Source organism: Trichosurus vulpecula, chromosome 3, assembly GCF_011100635.1.
Source record: "Trichosurus vulpecula isolate mTriVul1 chromosome 3, mTriVul1.pri, whole genome shotgun sequence".
NCBI classification, from domain to species: Eukaryota; Metazoa; Chordata; class Mammalia; order Diprotodontia; family Phalangeridae; genus Trichosurus; species Trichosurus vulpecula.
Genome location: NC_050575.1, coordinates 68,076,322 through 68,101,199, shown reverse-complemented (window position 1 = coordinate 68,101,199; position 24,878 = coordinate 68,076,322). Strand labels below are relative to the sequence as shown.

Genomic DNA, 24,878 nt, shown 5'->3' with positions numbered 1-24,878 from the left:
TCACCAAAGAAAGGATGCAAAGTCTGAGACTGAATCTGGGTGTGTTTTCGCTGCCTGGCCATATTCCCAACCAACTAACTTGACCCTTGAGTTTTTCAGTGGGGTATGATGTGCCAACTCTGCCACACCAGCACTCCTCCTTTCCCAAGAACCCCCAACCTGGACTGAGCTTAAATCTTCAGCAGGCTGTGCACTCCTGCTCTGATTCGCCACTTAATTCCTCCCACCAGGTGGGCCTGGGGCTGGAAGCAACTGCAGCTGTAGCTGCCCCACCTCCGCTGCCCCCCCCCCCCCCCCCCCCCGCTGCCCCCGCTGCCTCGGGGCTGGTAGCCTAACTGCGAACTCCTGTCCTGGGCTGGAGCCCTGCTTCCCTCTGCTGTTTTGTGGGTTCTGCAGTTCTAGAATTGGTTCAGAGCCATTTTTTTATAGGTTTTTGGAGGGACTCGGCAGGGAGCTCACGCTAGTCCCTGCTTTCCAGCTGCCATCTTGGCTCTGCCCCCCATAGTGAACATTTTTAAAATTTATCTAGTATATCTTTCTAGATGTGTTCAATTCGATAAGTATTTGAACATTAATGTACAAGGCACTGTTAGGAACTGTGGAAAAAAGTGCCACAAATCCAATCCCTACTTCTCTTAACCTTTATTTAGTGAGCTGCTTTATTTAGTTAGGTAGTTCAATTCCCCAGTTACTCAGGTGCCCACTATATATAAAGAATCCGTGCTAGGCATTGGGAATTTTTATTTTAGGCATTGAGAATATTAAAAGCAAAGCTGTAAAGCAGCTCTTATTCTTCTGGGGGTATGTAAGATTTAGATGATAAATAGAAAATAAATGCACATCCATTTTTTTGGGGAAATTTCACAACTGGAAATAAAAGGAAGTCAAAAAAGACTGCTTCTGGGTGGTGGCACCTGAGGCATATCTTGAAGGGAATTAGAGTTTCCAAGAGGAGTAGAGGGAAGAGAGAAGAACATTCCTAGCATAAAGGAATTTGCACATTGCCTCTGCATAGGGCCAGAGGCTCTAGGTGACATATAGGATACAGGGATCAGCAAGCAAGCAAATTTGTCCAGAATTTTAAAGCGAGTGTGGGATGAGAGTCCAGAAAGGTGGTTTGAGACAGATTGCAAATGCCAACCTGAAGAGTTTTTATTTTATACTAGAGAACCACTGAAACTTGGTATCAGAATTTCTTCCTACCCACCAGTGGAATTTAGTATTATGAGCTTTAGCTTTTAGTTATTGATCTTGGTCATATTCTATCACCTCTTTAACCTTATCCTTTCCTTTTTGTTTACAGTATTTTGCCTTCATTTGGATTACCAGTTACATTTGTTTTTTCTGATTTTTTTAATTTTTAGAAAAACTGTAATTGACTCATTTCATTTTAATACAGACACATCCTTACATTCCCTAAAAACTTAGTTTAGAAAGGAAAGATATACGGCCCTTAATTTTGATAGAACGGTACTGAAATGAATTGGGCTATTTTGCCCACCTTTTGTTTTGACTTACTTTACATTGTTGCTGACATTGTGCCTGTGCTGCCTTCACTGCATTGTTTCATAGAAGTCTTCCCATGTTTCTCTAAATTATTAATCCATGTTCCCAATTGCTTAGTAATATTGCATTACATTCATATACTGTGCTTTGTTTACCATCTCTTAGTTGCTGGGCACATATTTTGTTTTCCTGCTGTTTTCTTTAACCATGGATGGTGAGGGGAAAAATTATGTATAATAGCTGTTTCCCTCCCCACATTAAAATAAAATAGCTATTTCATTTGGGTTGTATATATGTATGTGTCTATACATTTCTAAATTCCTTGTTTTATGAAGCCCTCATTAGTTGTGATTTATCATCTAGAAAAAGCAGACTTTTACAAGGATCTGTTTACTGTATACTGATTTCCTGTCTGGTGGGAAATTAACATATACATAGTTCTCCTTTCACCCTGAATATGGTATTGCTCACTTAGCTTCTTGTTGTCCGTCCAACTGGTTGTGCCAACTGTTCAGAAATTTGTGTATGAAAAGTTTAGGCACTTCTATTTCCTTTTTGCCTCCTGATATATGTGATTTGTCCTTCATTCTCTGTATGTATTTTTATTTAATATTTTAGTTTTCAACATTGATTTCTACAAGATTCTGAGTAACAAAATTTCTCCCCATTTCTACCCTCCCCCCATTCCAAGATGGCATATATTTTGATTGCCTCGTTCCCCAGTCAGCCCTCCCTACTTTCACCCCATTCCCATCCCTTTTCCCCTTACTTTCTTGTAGGGCAGGATGGATTTCTATGCCCCATTCCCTATATATCTTGTTTCCCAGCTGCATGCAAAAAAAAAAAATAAATTTTTTTAAGCATCTGCTTTTAAAATTTGTGTTCCAAATTCTCTCCCCTCTTCCCTTCCCACCCACCCTCCCTAGGAAGGCAAGCAATTCAACATAGGTCACACATGTATCATTATGCAAAACACTTCCACAGTGCTCACGTTGTGAAAGGCTAGCTATATTTCCTTCTATCCTGTCCTGTCCTCCTTTATTCAGTTTTCTCCCTTGACCCTGTCCCTTTTCAAATGTGTTTGCTTTTGATTACCTCCTCCCCCAATCTGCCCTCCCTTCTATCTTCCCCTCCTTTTTTTAATCCCCTTTCCCTTACTTTCCTGTGAAGTTAGATACCCAATTGAGTGTGTATGTTACTCCCTTCTCAAGTTGAATCCACTGAGAGTAAGATTTGCTCATTCCCCCTCACCTGCCCCCTCTTCTCTTCCAACAGAACTGCTTTTTCTTGCCACTTTTATGTGAGATAATTTACCCCATTCTGTCTCTCCCTTTCTCCCTCTCTTAATATATTCCTCTCTCATCCATTAAATTTATTTCATTTTTTTAGATATCATCCCTTCATATTCAGCTCATTCTGTGCCCCTCTGTCTGTATTCCCTTCAACTACCCTAATACTGAGAAAGGTCTCCTGAATTACACACATCGTCTTTCCATGTAGGATTGTAAATTAACAGTTCAACTTTAGTAAGTCCCTTATGATTTCTCTTTCTTGTTTACCTCTTCATGCTTTTGTTGATTCTTGTATTTGAAAGTCAGATTTTCTATTCAGCTCTGGTCTTTTCATTGAGAAAGCTTGAAAATCTTGTATTTTATTGAAAGTCCATATTTTGCCTTGGAGCATGATACTTAGTTTTGCTGAGTATGTTATTCTTGGTTTTTGCTTTTTCGGGGGGGGGTCAGGGCAATTGGGGTTAAGTGACTTGCCCAAGGTCACATAGCTAGGTCCTCCTGACTCCAGGGCCAGTGCTCTACTTACTGCACCACCTAGCTGCCCCGTGATTCTTGGTTTTAATCGTAGCTCTATTGACCTCCAGAATATCATATTCCAAGCCCTTTGATTCCTTTATGTAGAAGCTGCTAGATCTTGCATTATTCTGATTGTGTTTCCACAGTATTCAAATTGTTTCTTTCTGGCTGCTTGCAATATTTTCTCCTTGACCTGGACTCTGGAATTTGGTGACAGTATTCCTAGTTTTCTTTTTGGGATCTTTTTCAAGAGGCCATCAGTGGATTCTTTCAATTTGTATTTTACCCTCTGGTTCTAGAATATCAGGGCAGTTCTCCTTGATAATTTCTTGAAAGATGATGTCTAGGTTCTTTTTTTGATCATGGCTTTCAGGTAGTCCAATAATTTTTAAATTATGTCTCCTGTTCTACAGGTCAGTGGTTTTTACAGTGAGATATTTCACATTGTCTTCCATTTTTTCATTCCCTTGGTTCTGTTTCATATCTTGGTTTCTCATAAAGTCTCTAGCTTCTGCTTGCTCCAGTCTAATTTTTACGGTGGTATTTTTTTTCAGTGGTTTTTTGGACCCCCCTTTCCATTTGGCTAATTCTGCCTTTCAAGGCATTCTTCTCCTCATTGGCTTTTTGGAGCTCTTTTGTCATTTGGGTTAGTCTATTTTTTAAGGTGTAATTTTCTTCAGTATTTTTTGGGGTTTCCTTTAGCAAGTCATTGACTTGTTTTTCATGGTTTTCTTGCATCACTCTCATTTCTCTTTCCAATTTTTCCTCTACTTCTCTAACTTGCTTTTCCAAATGCTTTTTCAGCTCTTTCATGACCTGAGCCCAATTCATATCTTTCTTGGAGGCTTTTGATGTAGGCTCTTTGACTTTGTTGACTTCTTCTGGCTGCATGATTTGATCTTCTTTGTCACCAAAAAAGGAATCTGGAGTTTGAATCTGAGTCCGTTTTCACTGCCTGTTGGTGTTCCCAGCCAACAACTTGACCCTTGAGCTTTTTGTCAGGGTATGAGTGCTTGTAGAATAGAGAGTATTTTGTCCCAAGCTTTAGGGTCCAAGCACTGCTGTTTTCAGAGCTACTTCTACTCCACTGTCACCCCAGGCTCTGTCACAGCAGTGCTCCTCCTCCTCCAAGAACCGCTAACCATGACTGCAATTCAGATCCAAGCAGAGCACAGCAAGAGAATCTGCCTTTGTGCCCACAAAGTGCTCCTTGCATTCCTGCTCTGATCTGCTGCCAGATTCCTCCCACCGTGTGAGCCAGGGACTCGGGAAGCCACTGATTCTGGCGCTCTGGAGGCAGGAGCTTCCTGCTGCTGCTACTGCCACCGCTGCACAACATCCTCCACCCCCAGAGCTGGCAGCCGGACCACTCTGAACTTGATCCCGCAGTTTCCCCCCTAACCTGCTCTTTGGCATTTGTGGGTTGAGAAATCTGGAAACTGCCACAGTTCACTGTTTCATGGCCCCAAGGCCTGTTCTGCCTGGCTGACGCAGGGTCTGGTCTGTCCCGGCACAGCCCACGCTGGGCTGCCCTCCACTCTCAGCACTGTGCGATAGACCCTTCCCAGCGACCATCCAGGCTTTCCTTGGCTGGAGATCTGTTTCCCTGTGCTATTTTGTGGGTTATGCAGTTCTAGAATTTCTTCAGAGCCATTTTTTACAGGTGTTGGAGGGATTTGGGGGGGACCTTAAGCAAGTCCTTGCTTTCCTGCCACCATCTTGGCTCTGCCCCCCGAAATATCTGTCCTTCATACTCAAAGAGGACCTTGACAGCAGGGAGATTATGATATGACTTGCAGTTGACTTTGATTTGAGGAAGGAAGGGCTGTGCAAAGTCACCAGCCTCGCTTTCTCTTACACAGCCATCTGGGTCCAGTGGCCAGATGTGAATCAGGAGGATTGGAGATGGCTCAGGATGTGGTGAAAGACCTTGGCCATTTTAAGCTGTCTTTCCAAGATCTCACTGCCTAAGGCAGTGCCCATTCAGTGAATAGGCCTCTTTAAGAGGTGAATCAAGGGATAGCCCCTTTAATTTAAAAAAAAAAATCAGACTGGGAAGGGAAGACTCTCTGGGTTGCTGGCCAAAAGAGAAACAGGTACTATTTATATTCACTTGAGCCTGGAGGACCCTAAAATAACCAATTAAATGATGCTTGGGCAGGGACTTATTGTTGTCCAATCCCTGAGATCTGGAGTGAATTGGGTTTGAAGGCTTGGTGTTAGAGGGAGAAATGTAGCCAGTAAACCCCAAGTTAACTAGGTAGCTTTGGGCCATCAAAATTTCCCTTCCTTTGGGCAGAACACCCTCAGGTAAGGGGAAAGGAGAGGAGTTGCCCAACTGAAACTGGCCAGCTGGGTCCCTATTCAGGTGTCTCTCACTACTCACAGGTTGTGGTTTGTCCTTCATTCTCAAAGAGGAGCATGACATCAGCTACAGATATATAGTGGCAGGAAAGTTCCGTTAAAAAAAATCTGACCATACAAGTTGCAGTGTGAATCCACATAGTTTTATTGGATCTGATCCTATGGTGATAAAGGTATTCCACTAGCCAGAATTTACTTTAAAATCCCAAATTCTAAAATAGCTTTAACAATCTTCAAAGAGCTAGCTTATCCAAATAAAGTATAGAAACCATCCTCTTGTTTTCAGGTGGAAAAAGTGGTTCAATCATGTACAACTTTTTGTGACCTCATTTGGTTGTTTTGGTTTTTTTTTTGGCAGAGATACTGGAGTGTTTTGCCATTTCCTTCTCCAGCTCATTTTACAGTTAAGGAAACTGAGGCAAACAGGGTTAAATGACTGGCCCAGAGTTGTCGTCATCATTTGTACTTTGTTCTTGAAGAGGACCATGACATCGGGAAGATGATGCCATGACTTGCAAGTGAATTGAATTTAAGTGAGGGAGGGCTGTGCAAGGTCACGATGGTCACTTTCTCCTCTGGACCCATCTGGATCCAGTGGCAAGATATAGATCAGGATGACTGGACCATAGCTAGTAAGTGTCTGAGGTCAGATTTGTACTCAGGAAGATGGGTTTTCTTGACTTCAGGTCCAGCATTATCCATTGTGCCATCTAGCTGCCCATAGGCTATATCAGTGTTAGGACCCAAATGTCCTGACCCTCAGTCTCTTGACTTTTCTCCTATGCTATCAGTTTGATTCTTTCATAAGATGTGATTCTGCCTATCAAGATAAATCCATAATTCAAAGGAGGTAATTTCCCCCATATAGAATCCATCAGCTATTATTCCAACACTTTCCAGACTTCATAAATAAATATAAACTCAAAAACTGTATAATCCTCTATTTTCTCAATCTGCAACAAAGAAAGAGTTTTGTTTTGGTGGTGGCTACAAGGGTGTAAATAAGGTAAAGTAACTTTTTAAAAAAAGTTATCCACCACAAGAGATAAGAACTATTCAGAATACAAATCAGTTTGTAGTTCTGATAAATACCATCACCTTCTTAAAAGGATAGTATTTCTAGGTGGTTGTTTTTTTCTGTTCGTGAGTAGCATGCCTGAGAGAAATGATTTTACCTGAAGTTTTAACTGAAACCTTGACTATAAACATGGTGGTGTACTGGGATTTTTTTTTTTTTTGCAAAGCCTAGGCAAAGAAATTGAAGTATTTATGCTCCTCTTATTGTCCCAGAAAAACTAAGTCTTTGCTCACTGTCCTTTAGTCTTCCCACTATACTAAGAAAAGAAATGCTTGTTTGTTTTTTGTGTTAAGTATGATTTTATTCTTTTCCTTTTACATTGCCAAGGAATATGTTTCTATAATCCTTATAAAATGAAAATTTCATTAATGATGACCACTTGCACAAATGCATCTGAAATTTAATCTGAATTTTCCATTATTGAAATACAATTTAAAATACAGAAAAACTCTTCATTAACAAGCATTTATTAAGCATTGATCATCTGCAATGTTCTTATTATAGCAAGGGGAGTTAAGATATATACACAGACAGTATTGTAAGTACATCAGAGCATAAAGTAGTATGAGGTCATATATGAAAAAATATACCAGCTAAGTTGATTTCAGTAGGGAAATTTTGCATACTTGGGATGTATATATTGATTTAAACTTTAGAGATCCAGTTTTCTGAAAGTGAACTACCAACATTTTATTCTCACCATTTCCAAAGAGGTTGCCTATGACTTGTTAGACTTTTAAAAAACATTTGATTTGAGTTGCTGTTACTCACTTCCTCCTCCTTCTTGGCTGCTTGGCCAGAAGAACTAGCCTTAGCCTACCTGGAACAGTTTCCTTTGAACATGCTACATTGTTGCTCAAGTTGTAACCGGGTGGTTGGAGCAGACAGCCTGATGCCCTGTGATTTTCTTCAGGTACAAAGCCAGAGGAATAGAAAACTAAGGTTTTGCAATCCTTAGGCCAAAAGTGTAGGGATGTCCATCAATACCTAATCATAGAACTGTCCCATAATAATCATAATAATCCATTTTATGTCACTTTAAAGTTTAGAGCACTTTCAGATGTTATTTCATTTGATAGATATTTCACTTAATTTTGATAGGATGGCACTAAAATGTATTGGGGTATATTGAGGTAGGCAAGATTGATAACAGCATTTTATAGCTTAGGAGCATGAAGATTAGAGAGGATTGGACTTGTCCCGAGTCATATACCTGGGGAGCAGGCAGCTCCAGGATTAAAACTTTGGCCTCTGAAAGCGAGACAAGCGCTTTTCCAAGATAATGTGTTGCTCAACTAGGAATTAGGATCAGTCTGAAGAAGAGGAAAATAACATGAAGATAGCAAGCTGCTGCTGAGCCCGAAGTGATGCGGGATGTGTTAACGAGAAGAGTAGCAGCACAACATCAGCACCAACAAGGTGATAGGGGCATCAATAACAGAAAGAGCAGAAGACAGGAACACAATAGTATGAGGCTTCTTCAAAGGCCAGGGAAACAATCTCTGTAGTAAATTTAGGAATGAAGAAAGTCAGGACAGTGCTGGTATTACTGTTTTAAATTTCATCATATAGTTTTAAAATAAACACTTATATCAGTGATTCTTAACTAGGTTTCCATGAATTTGAATGGGAAGAAATACTTTGATAACTGAATTTTCATGTAATCAGTTTCCTTTGTAATCCTCTGTATTTTATGCATTTAAACACACTCTGAGAAAAAGTCCATAGGCTTAGCCAAACTGCCAAAAAGGTCTGAGACAAAGAAACAGTAACAGTATCTGTTGTATGTAAAGACAATTTGTGACTTCATAAATAATCATATTTTTCTGTTCTTCTCATATAGAAACAATTGTTTTAATGTTTGTCAAGTTCATAATAAAAGAATTGTTTTAAAAAGAACATCAGTTTAACAATTCAGTAGCGGCCTCTCATCTGAATGCTGCTTTCCTCAGTACTGACACAGTTCTTTGAGTTTATGTAAAAAGAATGTCTGTAAACAAATTGAGTAATAAGTGCATGGTCTATGCTAGTTATTTCGTGGAGGGGCAGGTGATGTGAGAAACATGGTTGTGGGGATCACAGGACTCCCCAGGCCCAAGCGTGCTGCTGCAACTCTTTGCTTTTCTGATTGCAACACCTTAGGAAGATTCACATGATAGACCCATTCTCTCAGAAAGAACTCAGAAACAGAGTGGGCAGAGGAAGGCGTTTATTACACTTCTCATGAGAAAGTGGGTGTAGTGCTACTAGGAACATCCACACTGATACAAAAGCAGGAGTGAGGTTAAACAGTTCTACCCTTCCCTTCAGAGTTAGAGTTGGTCCAGACTCCTCAGGGTTACATTCTTCATAACCCTACATTCCCTCCTTATGCAGATTACGTAGGCATGGTAGTGAGGATACCTGTGACATGGGCATGAACCCTCAGGTTTGAACCAGTTGTCCCATCCCAAGGTGCTCAACCACTGTCCTTGCAAAACAAGGTGTGGAAGCTTATCACAAGTTTAGATCAGCCTGGGAGAGTTTACCATTTCCCATTAACATCTGTAGAAACAAAACAAGATACCATAATATCCATTCTTACAGTGGGATTTGGTTCCACGTCTACATAGGTTGTAGGTACACAGGAATTAAATGGGGGGGGGCAGGAAGGATTTGGGTACCAAATTTCTGCCTTTTTTATATGATGTGAAATAAAACTTTAGTTCAGAAGGAGTTATCCACAGAATTATGGAAGAAATTGAGCTTTAAAACAAAAAATGTATCAAGGTTTATTTGTTCACCTGTGATGGGTAGTGGATACTTTTTGACCCATAGATGTACTGTAAAACAGTCGTCTTCCTTTGTACTTCCACTTTGAGTCAGATTGTTTTTTCAGTTAAATCTACAAAAAGGATGTCATTCTTAATACACCAATTGAGAGGGTCACCACTTATATTTAGTAATCTAATAAATTTTGGTGCTCAACTAATGTTCATTTTTAAAAAATTACTAAAATTTGCAAGTATTTATTTAAAGCAAATGGCACGAAGAATCAAATGGATATAGGGAAACATAAATATATTAGATGGGGGATTCCTGTAGTCTTGGTCTTTTATAATATTTAAAAAGGAGGGATCTACATAATGAGTTATTTTACTTGGTATGCCATCTAACCACTGAAGTTGTAAGGCACAGGAAATAGCTTTCTAGTTTTTCCTCCCACTAGTCACAATTCAGTTATGGACATCAGGATGTTTTTTTTGGCTTATCTGTTTCTATGCAGTTTGCCTTGCACATCTGCTTCATAAATTATTAAAGTATTCCCTTGAAAAGTTGCAAATTCAAATCAAATTCTGAATGCATATCAAGAAGATAGACCCTTTTAGGGGGAAAAATGAGAAATCCCAGTAGTATCCAAGCTTTAAATACAAACTCTGGTATATTGAGATCAAAATAATTTTCTTGTTTTTGTTATTTTGGGGGGAAGCCAAAGGATTTTTTCATGGTCAAGTTGTGTTCAACAGTGGGTTGCTATCTTTTAGACCTATGACATTGATTCCAGGTATTTGAGTGGCTGTGTTGGCTGCACTGCGTATTTCCAAGTAAATTAATATGCTGCACGTTTAAAATGATCGATTCAGGCTCTTTATTTACCAGATGAAACTGCATTCAAGAGTGCTTGCCTTCTTACTTGTGCAGCTTTGGTTAAACTAAAAGTAGGAGTTTCCTTTGATTTTATGCATAAAAATTTACACTGAATGAGGTTGTTTTTGGTCTGTTAGTATACCTGTGCTTCAGGTCAACTGGACATGTATTTAAAACTTCATTGAGTGCTTCCTTCATAAAAGCCTTGTGCAAATGTTATCTCCCATTTACAAATGAGTGAACTGAAGCACTTACTAAGCAATGTCTAGTAAGTTAGAACAAGGACTTAAACTCAGGTCTTGTGACTCAGTCCGGGCTTTCCACTGTCTTAAAACTTGAAGAATTTTGATAAGCTTTTCTGTAAGGAATAAACACTGTGATAAATTACTTTATACTTTACAGACTTGTGTGTAGTTCCTGCAAGGATCCTCTCCTCACAATAACCCTGTGAAGTAGTTGATGTATGTCACAATATCCTCATTACATGTGAAGAAAAAGGCTTAGAGAAGTGAGCAGAGTAAGCTTACACAGGCTCATACAGCTAGTAAAATAGCAGAGCTGGAATTGGAACTCTATTTTCTTAACTGCAATTCCAGTGCTTTTTGCACTAAACCAAGATGTTTGATTTTCCAGATGTTTCTTTCAAGTACACAATAGGTGAAAATAAGGGTTTAATTTCTTCTTTGCTTTTAAGATTTGGCTTTTTAAATTTTAAGCTTTTAATTACTGATTTTCTTTGAGGAATACTTAAAATGTGTAACTCATTGTTTGGTGATCATTATAAAAATTATTGTGTGAATGTTACTGATAGTAATCAAATTAAATTTTATTCCAACCCCACCAGACCCTTCTTTTCCTAAAAGACAGGTTTTTCCTTGCAAAAAAAAAAGTCAAAACTTTCCACTGAAATTACACTTATATTTTACATGAAAAATAGCCCAAATAGGATCAACTTTTAAAAAGTACTCAAACTGCCAGGCAAGTGCATTGGTGAGAAAACACCAAAAGAATATTACTCTAATAGGAAAATAACAGGGTTAATTCAAATTCTGTAGTTCAGAATTGCTTCCTAAAATACTAAGATGTTGGCAGATTGATTACTACAAAAATTATAGGCCAATTTCGGGGGGGGGTATTAATTAGCAGCATTTATATATTGGGTAGCTTTTGAAAAGGACACATTAGTCAGGAAAAATATAGTCCTTTGTTTTTTTGTTATGTAGGTTATGGAGAGATTTAGAAAATTAAATCAAGTTAACAAGCATTTATTAAGTGCCTACTATGTGCCAAGCTCTGTGCTAAGGGCTTGGGCATAAAAACAAAAGGCAGATTAAGTTATTGGAACTTCAAAAACAGTGGTATCAGAAGTGTAGCTGTTATTTTGAGATATGTCCATGAATGGCAAAAGAAAACTGTATTTTTCCATTTTTATTTTATGCCAGGCAGTACTTGTGACAGGCAAAATTTTCTTAATACATTTTAGCATTTTAAAAGTTTTGGTTATTCGTTGTCATTGATAATAACTTTCTTTTATGAAGTATTGAGAATGATCCTAAACATTGAATTTTGGAAGGAAAAAAAACCCTTTTTTCCAATGAACCTGGCAGTGAGCTCTTTTATTTGTTTAATCTCCTTTATTCCTTACGGAAGGAGATATTGGAAGGATGATGTATACTGTTTCATTGAAAACTCAGGGTGGTAGTAAAAGAAAAAGGAGGGGGAGTAAGAAAGTTTCACATTTCAGCATTTAGCATTTTAGTGTTCCCTCTTGGAAAGTAAAGATGGAAAACAGAAGGTGCTTAATCCAGCAAGGTCCTCTGTGTAATAGTTGACTGTATAATATTATGCACACAGGCACTCCATGTACACACGATATAATTGGTTTGAAATATACATTTTAAAAGGAACCAGGTTTCTCTTTTTTCAAATCTTCTAATAGAATAAGGCATTGGGTTTTAGAAATGTTTCTAATTGTTTTCCCATTTCAAGGTGGTTTTCCTTTTCCTTTTGTAATACATGAACGTAGTTTGTCAAATTACTTTATTTTCTCCTTCACTAGAATATTTCCTATTTCGCAAGATGAATGAAGGACCTATTACCAGAATGTATCTTTCTCACATTTCTTTGCACTTTGTTGTAGCATGATTTGAATTAATGCTTTGCTATTATTTAACAAGCAGTTTCAATACGCTTTTTTTTTTTTGGTCAGTGCTATTTAAAAAAAAAAATTGTCCTTAGATGTTATTACCAATTTTCTATTCCTTTTTCCTATACTCCAGTTTTTTTGTTTTGTTTTGTTTTGAGATAATGGAGAATGGGTTGTTACCTATCAACTTTGCAATGTTTATTGAATGTTTGGGGGGAGGGGAGATGTAAAGTTATACTATACTTTATTTGGCATTGCAGTTCTGTAACAGAACTCCTTTGTAAATTGTGATCCTATGTAACCAAATATAGCCATAGAGTTGGCAATGATAGTTAACAGTTTTTTCTACTGAGCCTTCCTCACAGGGTTGTAATGGGAGTGTGCTTTGCACTCAAAATGCTTATGGGTTATTCTTACTCTTAGGATTTAAGCTAACAGTATGTATTTATTACAGCTGGGTGAAGGGATGTTGGTCTTGATAGATTTCATATTAACAAGAGTGATAATAAGTAACTTGTGGGTGGTTCCATAAAGTAGAACATTTACATCAATTTTAGAAAATATCCTATGAAATTTTCAGCTTGCCAACAGGGGAGACTTTCAGAAGTGCTGATGAACAGTGGAAATTGCATGAATCATTATTAGGCTTTATTTAAGTATAGATATTTTAAAAAGTCGTTACATTTTGGCTAGAAACACAAAACAAAGAGCAAATTTTCCTGGCACTTTAAGTGACTAGTTTCAAGGAAAATTTTTCTTAATTGTTTTGATTTTCATGTTAAAATATTTTGAAAATGTTTATCCAGAAGACACAATTCACTTCACCTTCCTTTTTTTTTTCTTACCCCTTTCTGATGTCTTCATGTTGACCTTTTTTTCATGTGTTTGGGAATTATTCTTAATTCATTTAATATCAGGTTAAGACTGCAGTGAAAGATACTTTAATAAAATTATTTGGATTTTGTGCATATTTAATATGTTAGTTACCCATCTGTGTACAAAAGCAAAAGGAAAAAAACAGCCAAACCTATCAATGTAAAAAAAAAATCTAACATTAATACAGCATTCCACCCCTGTGGACCCCCATGTCTGTCTACAAAGGAACAGGAAGAGGATTCTTCTCATGGCTCCTCTTTGGCCCTTGTTCACCATTCGGTTTTGATTGTTTTGTGATTGTTCTTTCCATTTACATTGTTGTATATATTGTTTTCCTGATTCTGCTTATTTCATTTTGTATTAGCACAAATAAGTCTTTACACGCTTCTTTATTTTCATCATTTCTTACAGCACAGTAATATTTCATTATATTCTATTCCATAATTTGTTTAGCCATCTCTGGATCAAAAGTGCTAATACCAATATTTTGGGGCATACAGGCCTTTCTTTTTGTCAGCAGTCTCTGGGTTCTGCCTAGCAATTGAAACTGGTTCAAAGGGTACAGGCTTTAGTCACTGTGTTTGTGTAATTAGAAATTGCTTTCTAGAATGGTTATAACCAGTTCACAGCTTCACCAAAAATACATTCATGTGCCTGTCTTTCCACAGTCCCTACAATATTTTTCTTGTCTTTTTTACCTTTTCTTATCTTTGCCAATTTGTTGAGTATGAATTGAAATTCAGGGTTGTTTTGATTATTAGTGATTTGACGTAGTCATTCGTGTGGTTGTTAATAATTTATAGTTATTCTTTTGAGAACTTTGTTATTATGCATTTATCACTTATCTGTTGGGGAATATGTATTCCTCTTAATCCCACTTAAGAAATTGTGGTGTAGATATAACCTAACCCTTCTCTCGCCATTTTCAGAAGCAATTCACTCCCTTCTTTAAAGTCACTTTATTGTTGTCATTTTAGTCACGTGTGGCTCTTTGGGTCCCTCTTCTGGGGTTTTCTTGGCCAAGCTACTGGAGTGGTTTGCCATTTCCTTCTTCATTTCATTTTCCAGATGAGGGACTGAGGCAAACAGACTTAAGTGACTTGTCCACAGTCACACAGTAAGGGTCTGAGGCTGGATTTGAGTTCAGGAAGATGCCTTCCAGTACTCTACCCACCATGCCATTTAGCTTTACATTCTCCTTTATTTCATATTTTGAGTGTATAACTTTTGAAGCCCATATTGTAAGCTATTTTAGGGCAGAGACTAGCTATTGTACATTTTGCCATATGTATAGTTGACAACTCTCTTTGTTGGACTGAATTGAATTTTAAGTAGTTAAAATATAATTATAGTTGTACTGTGATTTTTGTGAGTACTGTGAGTTTTGCTGTGATTCTTTTTATTGCTTACATTGATGGACTCACATTAGTTACATTTTAAGTTCTCTCAAAGTAATGTTTGTTTTGACAAGAGTACATCAATTTTTGTTGACCTGGAAGTAATACAAAAATGGGGTGTGACTTTTTCTTAATATAACCAATAGGTAAACCATTCTTAATATGCATTTCAGGAATAGCATAGGTGATTGAAATCTAGAAGCAAGTCAAAAGCCCCATTTTAAACATTGATTTCAACATTTTAACCATCAGAACTATTTTCCAAAACTGCTGATAAAATATAAAGTTAACTGCATTTCAGTGCCTAGCGTCTCATGGAAATCCTGTAGACTCTTTTTGAGGGGTGCATTTAAAACAGTGAATTGACCAAAAATTAAAAAAAAAAAAGTGGATGTGGGGAGGAGAAAACAAGGAGCATGGATGAACTACCAATTGAGAAATCACTTTTTAAGTAAGGAATCTATTAAATTTTTGTTTGCATTTGTAGAAATCTAGAAGTACAAAATTAGACATGTAGTATGTCGGTTTACTTCTGGTGAATATTTAAGTTTAGCTATTAGTGTTTAGCTTTTGAATAGCTAAAATTTGGAGAACTTGACAGTTCCTGAATCATACAGTTTAAAGCTAAAAGTAGAGGCCATAGAGTCTCCCTAGAGACCCACATCCCTCAATTTAAAGTTGAGAAACTGAGGTTTAGATTTGCCCAAGGTTCACTAGTAGTAGACCTGAATTCAGGTCCCTTTACTCCAAATCTAATGCTTTTTTCACTGCTTCTCCCTGCCTTAGTGCTTAGTAAATTATTTCTTCTAGTTGGAAACTAAGTGGCCCTCACTCAGTTGGCAAAAAGTTAGTGCATTAAACAACAACAACAATTTATTCCTTTTCCACTTACCTTTTTTTGGATACTTGATTAGTTTTACTAGGAAATTATCCCAGAAGTGTTTCCCATTACAGTTGAATAGCGGGATCTAATCATAATTACTGATCATAATTTTTGCTAAGCAGTATCTTTTGTACACCTATGGTTTTAGACCTCTTTTATCATAAATAGTTGCTTTGTCTAAATCTGCAAAATTTCTGTAACTTGTCATACAGTTCTTAGACAATTCATTGTTCATTCTGGTAAAGAAATTTAAAAAATTACTACCTTCCTAGAGTCTTAGAAGCTAGGTAAGTTCTCTGTATGATCTAAATTGTATAGGATGAGTATAAATCTGAAGGCAGTACACATAACTTAAAGCTATTAGTTGATATGGTATTCTCATAACTTTTTGTATAACTATTTTTGCAAAAATAGCTAATCAACACAATTGGTTGAACTGTGCCTAGTGAAAACTGATCAGAGAGCACCCTCTGGTGTCTAAAATGTGCTTTCATTCCACTTTTCCTCAATCACAGGAAGTCTTAGAAATCAAACTATTCATTTTTTCCCCCTTCACATCTGGACATAAATTATTATTATTATTATTATTATTTTTGCAGAAAAGGTCACAGGAATCATGGGTAGGGCATGGAATGCAGGCCATAGAAAACATGGGAAAGGAAGAATAAAATGTTATTTCCACCTTTTTAGAAATGGTTATTTTTAAATGACCTGGAAAAAAGCCAAACTATACAACTCTTTTTTCAAGTTTACATTTGTTTCTGAATTAAATGTAGCTTAAAGATGTTTTGTTTTGGAACTATTTATGCCAAGATAGCCCCTTGGCATTTTTGAGAGAGCACTTTCCATTTTGCTGAAAACAATATGTTTATTTATTGCAGTATTGACTTTAGAAATGAAGCATGATTTCCTATTTAGTGATATCTTAATTAGGTACTTTTTTGTTGTCGCTATATCCATTCTTGAACACCATTTCACTACTATACACTGAATGCCTGCTGCTCTTTTTTTTAATAGTGAATTTGCAAGTGAAAATATTTGGCACTTTTTGTAACTTAATGTTTTTCATCTGAAGAAATATAGGAAACATTTTTTCATCCCTCTCGCTCTACACACATAACAAACCTTCAAGAACTTTGTGAGGGGGTTATATAAACAGGACCTATTTCATTTGACCCATGGGTCTCTTTGTAGTTTAAACAAGGAAACTAGTGTGCTGAAAACTGTAGGACTCACAAAGCCTCTACTAAAAACATTTTGTGTGTGTGTGTGTGTGTGTGTGTGTTCACATGGAATGGAATTAACTTACAGTATTTTGTTAAATGAATTGAACTATATAAGTAAATTTCAAGTAAATTCTCAATAATACTTGCAAAATGAAATATCATAATCCTAATTACTATTGTCCGTGCCCACAGCTGTGTTTTGACATGCTTTTTGATTTATGGTAGATGATAGACTCATTTTGCTAATTAGCTATGAACATAGCCAACTTAAGCTTATGTTCTTCATTTATCGAGATACATAAGTATTTTCATATCACTACAAGGATATACTTCAGTGAAGATTTTTGCCAGTGACTTCACTGGTTTTACTTTGCCTTATTATATCTGACAATTGGAAAATATTGCCCCTTCTGCCATCTCCATTAAAAGTCACTTATTTAAGGTTTTACATGATGATTTTAGTCATAAGGAAAGTAATTTGTATCACTTAAAGCAGTTTGTGCTTTATGTGGCAACTTTTCCTAAAGATCTAAAAGACAGACTTGATTACCAATTGTCTTTGGAAGGAAAATGTTAATTTTCTTTTAAAACAAATCGTTGTTTGACTTTCCATTTCAATAAAAAACTTTTTTTTTTTAAATAACTGACCTTCATTTACAAAGATGAGGACACTGAAGCATTGAAGTGAATTTTGGATGTCTATTCATTTGTAATGGAATTTATGAGTACAAAAAAACAAAGTTCCGTGGTTCTAAAAAGTCTCTAAAACAAGAATAAAGACATCTATAGTTAGGGAGGAGGGGGTGGTGGCATGGCTATATAATCAATAAATAATCATTTTGACTATGCTTCTGAGACTTTTGTAAGAACACTTAGTGATTTGAGTTGGCCTCATTAATATGCTTTAAAATTGTTCATTAATGACAAGTACTTTAAATGTTTATACTATTATAGCACTTAATATTGTCACCTTATTCATTTCTTTGCTTTCCCCAAAAGGCCTTTAAAAACTGTTAAATTAATTATAAAAAGGTAGAATTATTGAGTTTTATCAATGCTATCTTCCCATCTCATTTTTCAATTTGATGTTCTTGCTTAAAATGCTTTTTTCATTCCTTGTTTTAAAACATCTTCAAGCCTTTCAAATTTCTCATATGATTAAGAAAATCCTTTGCAGTCCTTTTTCAAAAACTTGAAACTATGGCATTTATCAGATCCTGTCTAATTTTTGCTGATTGAGTTACGGAATTTCTCGTAAATGTGCAACACATAAGGCTGCATACAAACCAGATCTTATAATAGACTCTATTGGTTCAATTTCAATTTTAATTTGACCAGAAGCCATTTTTTTTATTGGACCTATGCCAACTCTAATGTAATCCCTAGTCTCTCATCTGTAGTCTTGAAGGCTAATGGAATAGTAAAGCCTTCTTAAAGATAACTTAAATGCATAGTATAGTGTCCTCAGGGTAGCTTATGCACTAAAGATGTTTTCTTTCCCACCCTGTAGAGGTATCTCATTAGGACACCCAGTAGTGTCATTATTAAGTTTTCATGTGTTTCTCAGTTTTGATGCTAATCTTCGTGTGTATGTGTGTGCAATTTTTTTCCTTTGCAGCACCAATGTGGTTATGAATTATTCAGAGATTGAGTCTAAGGTTCGAGAGGCAACCAACGATGATCCTTGGGGACCTTCTGGGCAACTCATGGGAGAGATTGCCAGGTAAGTGATAATTTGACTCAGCAGTGCAGAAAGAAGAAGTGCATCTTTAAACAGAAATGTAAACCTTGCTTCCGAACTCAGGCTTTATTTTCTATCAATTGTAGCTTAATTTTGTAGGATCTGAACAGACAGTAATATAGAAAATTGAAAGCAAAGTCTATTCTGCTTAAGGGTGATACAGGTCATATTTATAAATTGCTTGTCCTGTGTTTCTAGAGTTCCTGTAAGGCATAAAGAATTGCATGTTTAATATAGAATTGTTGACAGTAGTATAGATAAAATAACCTGAAATGAGAGATAAAAATAATTTTTCCTTAGTCAATATAAAGATTAGTGTAGCAAATAAAAATGTAGATAATCTATAAGTTAATGATAGTAGGGCCTTACAATGAATTTGAGTATTATTGTCTGTGTGTGCATGGTTTTTATCTGTCTGTCCATCTATCTGTCTGTCTGCCTCTCTGTTTGTTTTTAGCTATTACAAAGAAGTTAGCCCCTTTAAGTTTTAGGAATTACATTTGTAAGATACTTCTGCCTTTTTTTTATTTTTGGCTTTATAAGAAAACATTGTAAATTAGACCAAGTCTGCCATCTACTGTTGAAATTAACACATTGTAAATCTTTCAGGAAAATCAAGGTAGATTCTTCCCCCCCCCCTTTTTTTTTAAAGGGCCACATTTATGTATGAACAGTTTTCTGAACTTATGAACATGCTTTGGACACGAATGTTGAAAGACAACAAAAAGAATTGGAGAAGAGTCTATAAGGTTGGATTTGAGAATTTAAAAGTTTTATTATTTTGAATGGTACATTATATGTGCTTCAAACTTAAGTGGACATTTATATACTATAATAGATTATCTTAGAATGCTAAGAAGCAGCTTTGTATATTCTACTCATTTTAAAGCATTTTATTCATTATGTGCAAATATTTGAGTAATGCTTTTAAATGTATATTGTATCTTTCATTTCCTCAGTTAATATTTCTCTTGCTTATTTAGATTTCTATAAAGAATAAAGTTTTTATGTAAAGAAACACATTTCATTGTATTCTTTTTCAAAATGTATATTTTAGTGTGTGAAATTAACACAGACCCTGATTCCCATTTGATTTTGTATGTCTATGACCTTTTTAAAGAAAATTTTCATAAATACTATCATAGTATTGTATTCTGTCATGAAAATAGAAACTGTATAGCTAATAAAATTAGTTTCTGATATAGTGTAAAGCACTTTTTAAACCCTAACATCCTATTATTATTGGATTACATATACATGAAGAGAGAGAGAGTTGCTTTTTAAAAGTCTATATTAGGATCACAGAGGATGGGAAAGTGTGGAAGGGTTGCCATATGTACTGACTGAGGTAGGATATCTACTCCAATGAAATGATCACAGATCTCTTGAAAAAAAGTTGTAAAAACAATTATGAGATTTTTATCTCAATGATATTTTGTTCCTACTTTATGTGGTTATAATATAGAATTCTATTTTTTCAATAGTGTTCCAAGTAATTTTTTTGTATATCACTGTAGTCTATAATTTGATATACATTATTGTTATCATATTTTAGTCTTTAAGCATATTTTGACTCCCTGCATTTCAATTAGAACTTTTTTGTTGACCTGCACTATCTTTTCTTGATAGATTGATATTACAAACCTCACTTTATTTAAAAAACTTCAAACCTGAAAATAGGATGTTGTCGAAATTGTATCATCTATGTCCTATTTTAACATTAAAATCTTCTGGCAGATTATAAAGTAAATTATACTCTGGTAAAGGGAATTCTCAACATACTGTACAATTTTCCCTACATCAGGTTTTCATAGATCAGATAAATCTTCTAGAAGTTAGAGGAAGTTCATGTTTCTTAAAACGCCAACATAATTTTTTGAAATTTTATGGAACTTTTATAAATCAAATATAAATAAAACTATTTTTAATAGGATCCATATAGGCATTACTCTAAAAATTTTAAATAGCAAAAAAGTCCACATAGCCAGTTTTTAAAAATATAATTTTCTATTTATCTTAAATGACTGACTTGGTTTATTTAGACTGATTTGGTTACTATAATCCACAGTGTAGAAACTTGGTTCCATAATGATGTTATGCCACTTGGATTAAAAGTAAAAATTTTGATCAGTTTTGTAAATGTTTTGTTTATATGATGCCAAATGTCTGGATATTTGGGACCATCTAAGTGAGTAGAATTTTTACTTTTCAACTGAAAATTTGACCTTCAAACAAGTTAGAATTGATTTGCATTTAATAGAAGAATTTTATTATGTTTTTATTTTTAAGTCTGTACATCCAACATATAGTTTAAGGTAAATCTTTATAGCCTGATATGAGTCTATATTTTTAATTAATTTGGTAATCTAGTTGGTTTTTAAAGAAAAACACTTGTAAAATGCTGATGGAGCTTTTGTTCATGCCATCATAAGGTGCTTTGTATTTTTATAGTCGTTGCTGCTCCTAGCTTACCTCATAAGGAACGGATCAGAGCGTGTTGTTACAAGTGCCAGAGAACACATTTATGATTTGCGATCCCTGGAAAATTACCACTTTGTAGGTGAGCAATAGAAAAATCTTATAAGCAAATTAAAACAGTAGTTGGAGTTGTCAGTCACCTGAACCAGCTTAGAAGCTTCTCCGCTCTAATTAGAATGTGACTGTTGCTGGTTGTGTGAAGAGTGCAGAATCCAAGACGTGGTACCCTAGAGTATTAATTAGTGAAGACAAGAACTTGCAGAAAAGACTGGCTAATAACAACAGAACCAACACAACATGAGTGTTCGGGTTTATATTAAAATATGCACTAGAGACTGGTCCCCTGTGGTGTCCATAAAGGAATAGCTTTAATCATATGGGAAGAAAAGGTTAGAGCTCCAAAACACACACATCTGTTTGAAGCTGGGGTTTTTTCCTCCCACCAAATAATATTTACTGTGCAAAGGCAGCAAGGCCAGTGTGTGTTTTGAATGTGAAAGAGGCTAGAGAGTGAAGCAAATTTCAGTTTGTAGTGTACCCCAGTTGAAAGCATTTTAAAAATTCAGTCTTTAAACAAGGTCTGTAGTAATTAATATTTTCCAAAACTACTAATGAAACCAAGGAATAGAAACACTTTTTTTAAGTGCTTAAAGTATTTTTTTTTTGTTTAAATATAAGGGAAAAGCAAACTGGCATTTGGTTATGAGCTATTGTTTCATAGTGTTACTACCATGTAGTTATTTTTAGCAAATCAGACACTTCTTATAAAGATACTTTAAGCTGAAATATTTTAAGGCGGTCTTAGAATTTGCAGAAGGGTGGGCAGTTAAAATTGAAATGGTGCTGTTAACCTTTTATTTTTAAAAGAATATTATAGTAGACTGTTGTCTTTAGTAGGATTTTGGTTCTTGATTTTTTTTTCTTGTGACTTGGTTTTTGTTAGCTACATTCTTCTCTTTCACATATACAGATGAAAATGGCAAGGACCAAGGTATAAATATACGCCAAAAGGTGAAAGAAATGGTAGAATTTGCCCAGGATGATGATAGACTTCGAGAAGAGAGAAAGAAGGCAAAGAAGAACAAAGACAAATATGTTGGGGTTTCTTCAGATAGTGTTGGAGGGTTCAGATATGGTGAGTAGTGGGCGAAGAACATTCAGAAGCGTTTAGTTGACCCTTGGGACATACTGCAAAACCAATGAAGTACCAGAGACCAAAGCCCAATTATTTAGGACTCTGTAGAATATTACACTTTGAATGGCTTTTTAAATTTATAGCTGATGAATCCTGGGAATCATCCAGTCTGCTTCTCAAGGTTTAATATATTAAAGTTGCATTTTTAGTAATCAACTGATTGTATATTCTATAACATCATTAGGAAATGTGCCTGCAAAAAGATAGTTGTTGAGCATATTAAAGAATTTTTGTTTCTTTGGTATCTATATTCTGAAGTTTAACTTTGAAACAAACCACAACAATGAAAAAAAGTCTGGTGTATTAACAATGTAGTTCTTGTTGGAAATTTATACTTTGTGGGAGAGGCTGCATGTCTCAACTCTTAAACTGCCCTTGACCAAGAAAAGGTGACTGGTGATGAGTTGTCCTCTAAGTTTTAATCTAGCTTTATGACTAGTCTTTTCCTTAAACAGTGCAGAGCACTTTTCTCCCACACGCAGTGAAATCACTGAATTCAGATACCCAGTAGCCATTAGGCTTGTGATCATATACTGTTTCACTATTCCTACCTTACATAGCTTCAAGTTTACATGAATTAGAATGGTTCTAGTGGACTTGCTCACTTATGTTTTTCATAGCAACTCCTTCTGAACAAGCTAGAATGTAGTGTATTTAAAACAGGACCCTTAAAGTGGGCCAACTTATATTTGTAATAAATGTACAGTAAGGATAGCTCTTCTTTGTGTATTTGTTGAGCTTATACTATGCTAGGGGCTCCAGTAATCCTCTGATCTTGTGGGAAGCCCACAAACATGGACACATGGTTTCACACTCATACTCACTTACACGTTTGGATTTGCTGGTGTATAGAAAACTTGTACAAAAGTATGTTAACACCTTATGTATGGAAACATGAAGAGTTTCTAATTTCTTATATTCTGTTCCCACAGAGAAAAAAAAACAATTGAACATAAATATTGCTGAAATCCAGGAATATTCCTAAAATCTGAAAAATTTTATATTAATAGAAACATAACATAAAGAGCAATTCTTGAACAGTACTGAATATTTTACTTAAAATTAAAGCACATTATCAGGAATCTAATTAATTTTAAAATTTTGTTTAGCAAAATAGCCGTGCACTTCATTTTTAGCAGAGTAGATTAGGAACACTAATTATGTCTTTTTTAAAAAATTTTGAATCATGTTTTTCAGCATATTTACAGACTACCTGCGCATATACTTCTCCTCTCTCTATTGATATAATTAGATAAGTGTATCTTGTAGTGCTATAAAACTTAAGATCATAGAATTTAGGACTTTAAGATACCTTTGAAATGTGAAGCATTTAAAGGGTCATAATGAGCTACTTTCTATTACAATAACATGTATAGTTGCAGGTTTTAATCATTTCTGCCGTGTTTTTGTGCTTTCAGAATTTTTGACATTGTCATTAATGTAGCCCAGAGACTCAAATAGCCATTTCTCACATAATGACAGTTCTGTTTTCTGTGAGATGATGTTATCACTACTATTCAGTAATTTTTGTATAATGACCTTGTATATCATCTATAATCTTTTTTTTCTGTTATAATTTTTGTTTTCATAGTCTAATCTAAATTTTGCTTATGATTGTACATCATTGTTGGAAAACATTCCTAATGTTGAAGAGATAAACCTGGCGAGATTCACTTTCATCTGGATAGCATGGATGTAGTTACTCCTTTTAAATTGGAGTATTTTAGGCTTTTGAAAATGTTCTTTTAATGTTTAGGTATTATTGTAAGTATAGCACTTTTATTTTCAAATACTGTTGGGCCATATTTAAATAATGTTGGCCTGTTCCAGAAGAACCTGACACAATCTTTATTCTTAAGAGACCGAGAAACCATTATTGAAAGAAGTCTGTTATAGTTAATGCTAGTTTATTCCAGAGTTCATCATTTTTAGTTAGTAAATTACTCCATCCCTTTTAGTACTGTTTTCCTTAGTCCACTCCGAGAATACCCCACTCCACCCCCCTTTTTTCTTCCATGTCATATTTCACCTCATAGCCTATTCCCACTTTTTCCTAAGTTCATTCTGGACATGTATGTAAAAGTACACCCCTAGCTAACTGAATGAGATCTCACTTATTACTGTTCTTCCCCATTTCTCTCTGAGGCCACCAGATAACCAGACTAAAAGTGAAGTTCTTGAAATTATGATCTCAGGCTTGTTCACTCCCTGCTTCCTACAGTTCAAGCAGATGGTCCCTAAGTAGTGCAAGTCCAAGTGTGTGTTTGAACTATGTGTGTAGTTGATCAAGTGATGCGCTGTTTTTAACTGTTTAGTTTACATTCACCCCAAAGTCCTTTTTGTTAGACATCTTGTTTCTATGCTGTGTAACTGGTAGTGGCAAAAATTTATTTCCACTGACTAGCTACTGCCGACCCCGATTACACAATAGAGAAGTTTGGGACAGAATTGTTCTCCCTACTAGATGATGTTGCCATTTAAAGCAAAGAACTCTTATTAAGTTCCTTTGATATATTAGAAAATAGGTAATTCTGATAATGAGAATTTTTTTTA

The 24,878-nt window shown here is 35.6% G+C and overlaps 1 protein-coding gene across 2 annotated transcripts in view; it reads left to right on the top strand.

The window, feature by feature from the left end:
• The window catches only part of CLINT1 (clathrin interactor 1), a 74,291-nt gene that overhangs the window by 29,125 nt on the left and 20,288 nt on the right, over positions 1–24,878 (top strand). For both annotated transcript variants that reach the window (XM_036750160.1, XM_036750161.1), the window contains exons 2-5: positions 18,530–18,634; positions 19,305–19,401; positions 21,104–21,212; positions 22,101–22,265. In XM_036750160.1, coding sequence (XP_036606055.1) covers positions 18,530–18,634; positions 19,305–19,401; positions 21,104–21,212; positions 22,101–22,265 — 476 coding nt within the window. The remainder of the gene's footprint in view (positions 1–18,529; positions 18,635–19,304; positions 19,402–21,103; positions 21,213–22,100; positions 22,266–24,878) is intronic.